At 38.1% G+C, this 5,466-nt stretch overlaps 1 protein-coding gene across 1 annotated transcript in view; it reads left to right on the top strand.

Annotated features, from left to right (window-relative positions):
• Nucleotides 1–3,968: 3,968 nt before the first annotated feature.
• The window catches only part of qdpr (quinoid dihydropteridine reductase), an 18,756-nt gene continuing 17,258 nt past the window's right edge, over nucleotides 3,969–5,466 (top strand). The window contains exons 1-2 of the mRNA XM_015402089.1: nucleotides 3,969–4,134; nucleotides 4,258–4,350. Of these exons, the coding sequence (XP_015257575.1) occupies nucleotides 4,051–4,134; nucleotides 4,258–4,350 (177 nt within the window). The 5' untranslated portion in view covers nucleotides 3,969–4,050. The remainder of the gene's footprint in view (nucleotides 4,135–4,257; nucleotides 4,351–5,466) is intronic.

A 5,466-nucleotide genomic window follows, 5' to 3' on the forward strand; every position in this document is an offset into this window, starting at 1 on the left:
CTGTTTTGTTATGAAGTAGCTGAGCTTTGTCATGTTTTTTTTAGCCGTGCCTGGTCCCTACCTGACTTGTTGAATCAAGAAATAATTTTTATGACAAGATGAAGAAGGCTAAAAGATTTCAAACAGCACCTCCTCATGGATTTAAAGGACTAATCATACTGTATATCATTGGGTAACATCAGCAGACCACTGAGAGAGCCAATATAAAAAATTTGACAAAGAACATTAATGGATCTAAACTTTTCAATTAAATTAGTATAAGAGTGCATCAACAAGACATCCAGGAGGCCACAAAAGAACCCAGAACAGCATACGAAGCTCTGCAGGCCTCACCAGCATCAGTGAAGGTCAGTAGTGTACATTATTCAACAATTCAATAAAAAAGCCTCTATTGGGGGGTTCAATGTCCAGAACTACGACTAAAAACAACTCAAACAACATCACATCTGCCAGAAAAAAAAATGATGACTGATGATTTTAAAAACTGATTAACCTCAAAAATTTTAGGGAAAAATAGACTGAAAAGAGATGTTGAGCTTTTTAAAGGGTGTTTGACCTGTTACAGTTGGTTCACTGAGTGTATGAGGCACGATTGTGAGAGAAAGCACATCAGAAAATTAATCTCTGGATTTTCTAACAAAAACAAAGTACCCAATCAAAGGCTGTCTTCGTGCAGTTATGACCCCTGGTTGGTTTTGGCACATGGTTGGTAACTGGCTCTGCTGATGCTTGGATGAAACTTTTAAATATGACAAATCAAAAATAGATTAAATCTGCAGAGGGTACACCACAACATAATGGGAAACAAAAATGTGGGTTTTTCACAACCTTTTTAATTTAATTATTCAGTATTTTGACTTGTGACTTACATTAACCAGAGCTAGTTTATCCTATACTGAATACTGACCCAATTTAAACACCTGCTAATTTACCCCTGAATATAGAAAATAAGCACTTTCCCTGTATTGTGATATGTAGAGGTCTGCCGTAAAGGGAAGGCTTCTCTACAGACCTATGTGTAGTCTTGACCACCCTCTGTAGAGCCATCCTCTATGCAGCAGTGCAGCTGCAGTGCCACACTGGGATGGAGGTGCTAAGAGCATTTTCTTAGACTTAGACATATTTTATTTCGTCATTTTGTACACACAAGTGTAAACAAAAGGAATTTCATTAAATACAGCTCTCTAGACTATTTCATTTTTTAAAGTGCAGGTAAGCAGCAATGAAAACATTGTGATGAAAAAAAAAATTATGTTAACATATGACTGTATAGTTACCGTTCCAACATTTCATTACCACACAGCCATAAAGGTTCCTCAGGACAGGACCAAACTCCTGATTCCAGCTCTCCAAAGGTTCCTGAGGAGGTAGAGACACTGGTGGACTTTCCCAACCAGACAGGACATGTTGAATCTCTCGGTGAGGTCAGTGGATAAATGCACAATCAGGTACCTGTTGAAGACCACCTCCACAGCTGCTCCTCTAAAACATACGGGATACAGAGGTTAATATCTCACTTCAGCATTCAGGCAGAGTTTCTGGTCAGGAGAACAGTGGTGGTGGTAGTGGTGGTAGTGTTGGAAGGTAGGCTGAGAAGAGAGGAGATGTATTACCCCAGGTCTACCTCTCCAACATATGTAACCACCTGTCTAAACAGCTGCCATGGCATGTGTTGAAAAAAGTCTTGTAGCTCGGCAACCACATCCCTGGACAACACAGTGACTATTTTCTTAGTTGGCCTAATCCATCTCATTATTTGTTGATATGCTGGTACTATCATAATATAAATGTGCTCAGAGATACCATAATGTGTTAGAGAACGAACTGTACTGTATGCACAGTGCATCTTAGTGTACAAGCAGTCCTGATTGAGAAAGGTGAAATACTGGTAGAAACTGGGCTGAGTGTCTGTCAGTTTCGTATGATCCAAGTCCCCGGCAACCACGTAAAAAGCCTCTGGATGCTTTATCTGCAGCAAACTAATAGTGTCACATAGCTTTGTTGATACTTTGTTAGCAGCAGCTCCTGGTGGGACGTAAACAATGGTGATGAAGACAGCAGTACATTTCCCGAGGCAGATGGTATTGTCAATATTTCACTGTCATATGTTCTATCGCCTCAGAGCAGAAGCTTTTTAACAGTCCACAGTTTATACACCAACCTATATTCACTTACATAACAGTCTCCCTCACCAAGTTTTCATCCCCACTGTGGTGTACAGGGGCAATGAAAAAAAAAAAAAGGGAAAACTTTCATTCTAAATTCTGATTCTTGTGATTGGCCAAAACATTGGAGTTATCTGATTGGTTTCAAATCATAGCTGGTTAAAAAATACAATGGTGCATCGATTCTCATGCAAATTCAGTTAAATTCAATGACCACTGACTTTATAACTCAAGACATAATTTTGTATTCGTCACAAATACTTTTGTGACTCCTGTCTTGTGAATGTAGTGATTGTACAGTATATGCTTGTTTGAATCATAATGGGCATGTCTGTGGATCTTGTACTGTGGATGTGTGGATTTTGCAGTAGGGGAAAATATTAATATAAAGAAAAATTATCAGTTACTTCCTTTGCAGTGAGACTACATCAGAGTAACTAAAGATAACTTGACCTACGCTAACTACTGTATAGACTTTTATCTTGTACTGTGGATGTGTGGATTCTGTCCCGTGGATGTGTGGATCTTGTCCTGTGGATATGTGGAACTTGTCCTGTGAACATGTGGATTTTGTCCTGTAGATGTTTGGATCTTTTCAGTGGATTATGGGATCCTGTTCTGTGGACAAGTGGATTTTGTTCTGTGGATGTGTGGATATTGTTCTGTGGATGTGTGAATCTTGCCCTATGGATGTGTGGATCTTGTCCTGTGTGTGTGTATTTTATTTTGTGGATGTGTGGATCCTTTCCTGTGGATGTGTTGATCTTGTCCTGTGGATGTGTGGATCCTGTTCTGTGCATGTGAGGATCTTGTCCTGTGGACATGTGGATTTTGTTCTGTGGATGTGTAGATCCTGTCCTGTGGATGTGTGGATCATTTCATGTTGATGTGTGGATCTTGTCCTGTGAATGTGTGGATCCTGTACTGTGGATGTGTGGATCCTGTCCTGTGGATGTGTGGATCTTGTCCTGTGAATGTATGGATTTTGTCCTGTTGATGTGTGGATCCTGTCCTGTGGATGTGTGCATCATTTCATGTGGATGTGTGGATCTTGTCCTGTGAATGTGTGGATTTTGTCCTGTGGATGTGTGGATCCTGTCCTGTGGTCAAGTCAATTTTGTTCTGTGGAATGTGGGGATCATGTCCTCTGAGCATTTGGATTTTGTCCTGTGGATGTTTAGATTTTGTCCTGTGGATGTGTGGATCATGTCCTGTGGATGTGTGAATTTTGCAGTAGGGGGAAATATTAACAAACAAAAAACTGGTCAGTTAGTTCCTTTGCAGTGAGTCTACATCAGAGTAACTAATGATAACCTAACCTAGCTAACTACTGTCTAAACTTTAACTAAATTAATAATTTAAGGCCCTTTAACCTAATTTCATATCTTAAGCACTAAGGTTGAGTGCTGGTTCAAAACGAAGAGAATGTTTTTATTTTTTTCAATTAGAGTTTAAACTCCCTCCTAGTTTCTTTTATTTTTCAGAAGTTAATCATATTTACCAAATCAACTTCTTTTAATTTACTTTTAAAATCAAGGGGTATGGCCGTTGTTAGTTGGCTATTTTTTAATTTTTTTTTTTTTTATTTTTTTTTGCATTTTTGTACTCAGTATTTTTTCTAGCAAGTAAATGACACAAAACAATGGAACAAATTGTATCCTTAAAGCGGAGCACTATATCGTTTAAACAAAACTGTTTAATCTAATTACTCAAAACTAAGTTGATTTTTGTGCTTCCGGAAGTCTTTGAACGCAACTCTCTCACTTGTTGCCACTGACGAACTCCTCCTCCTCCTCGTTTCTCTCCTCCTCCTCCTCCTCCCCGTGGCTGGGTGTCTTTCGGCTGTAGCTCAGCCTCTCACTGCCTCACCGAACAGGGAGTAAATATGGCTGCTAACCGGGTTATCGTGTACGGAGGAAAAGGTGCTCTGGGCTCAAAGTGTGTTCAGCATTTTAAATCTAAAGGATGGGTAAGTGACGAGAAGCTAATGCTAACTACATGCTAACATTCCGCTAAGACGAAAGCTAACTTGTTTTTTTTTTTCTTCTTCTTCTTTTTATTATTATCTTTATGTTGACTGTTTGGGCTACAGTGGGTGGCCAGCGTCGACATTGCTGCTAATGAGGAGGCAAATGAAAACGTGCTTGTAAAGTTGACTGAATCTTTCACCGAGCAGGCAGGACAGGTGAGCTTCAGGTGTAACAATTATTATTTTTTTTTTTTTTACATTAAGCTGTTACAACGTTATCATCCTGTGCCTACGATAAAGTGTAACAATAAAGTATATGCATGGGATCACATGCAGAGTTTATGCATGTTGTTGCATTATATCCGATTTCCATTGCTTTGAAATATTGTAACGCTGTTGCGTTCAAGTCCCAATCAAAATGAAGAATTTCTCAACTTCGGTTATTTAGTTAAGTTTCATTATCTGTTATAAACCGTCGTGCATTGCTTTAAAGGATACATAATAAAGGATACAAAAACAACTAACACTTCAATTATCATTTGTATTTTGCTATATATGTTTTTCTTTTTAAGCAGCTGGTTTTGTTATAGGTTTCTATATATATATATATATATATATATATATATATATATATATATATATATAAAATGAAAGTAAAACAAATGAATTCACCAGAGAAAACAATTATAGATCTTCCAAATGACACCCATCTAGTAGCTTAAATAAATAAAAGGCACTGTTTAATGAACTCAAACATTGTACTAGGGGTTTGCCTAAAATGATAAAAACATGAAAACATTTTAGTTTCTTTGAATGTTTTTACGAATAGTTTTGGATAATACAACCGATTGCATGGAATCATTAACCTCTAGCAGCCCCTCATACTGAGCAATGAGTGACAGTAGTGGAAAGGTTCAACTCAATTAGTTACGGTTCATCTAAACTCAGCTTAGTATGAATGGAAGATGTTACAAATTTGAGAGGACAGAGAAAAAAAACTAAGCAAGGTGTGGGTGCAGAGGTGTTTTCCTATGCTAAAGAAAAGGTGTACTCGTTTAATTGTAGTTCTTGGTACTTGGAAACATTTTTCAACTCTTCGGATGAGAAATTTTTCCAGGTAGGCAAAATTAATTTGTGGCAACCCTGATCTCAGTTTCTGTTGCACCAGCTCACCAGAATGGGCCAAAACTATAAAAATCTTCTGCCAAGCCTCCAGATGGGTTCGACCCAATTCTAATTTCAAGTAGGTTAAGTGTAAGTGTTGAGTATGAAGACTGTAAAACATACCTTTAACTGACAGAGCAAGCCACTTAGAGCAGTAATATATATATA

The sequence above is a fragment of the Cyprinodon variegatus genome, unplaced genomic scaffold, assembly GCF_000732505.1.
Source record: "Cyprinodon variegatus isolate N-32 unplaced genomic scaffold, C_variegatus-1.0 Scaffold1298, whole genome shotgun sequence".
In the NCBI taxonomy this organism is placed as follows: Eukaryota; Metazoa; Chordata; class Actinopteri; order Cyprinodontiformes; family Cyprinodontidae; genus Cyprinodon; species Cyprinodon variegatus.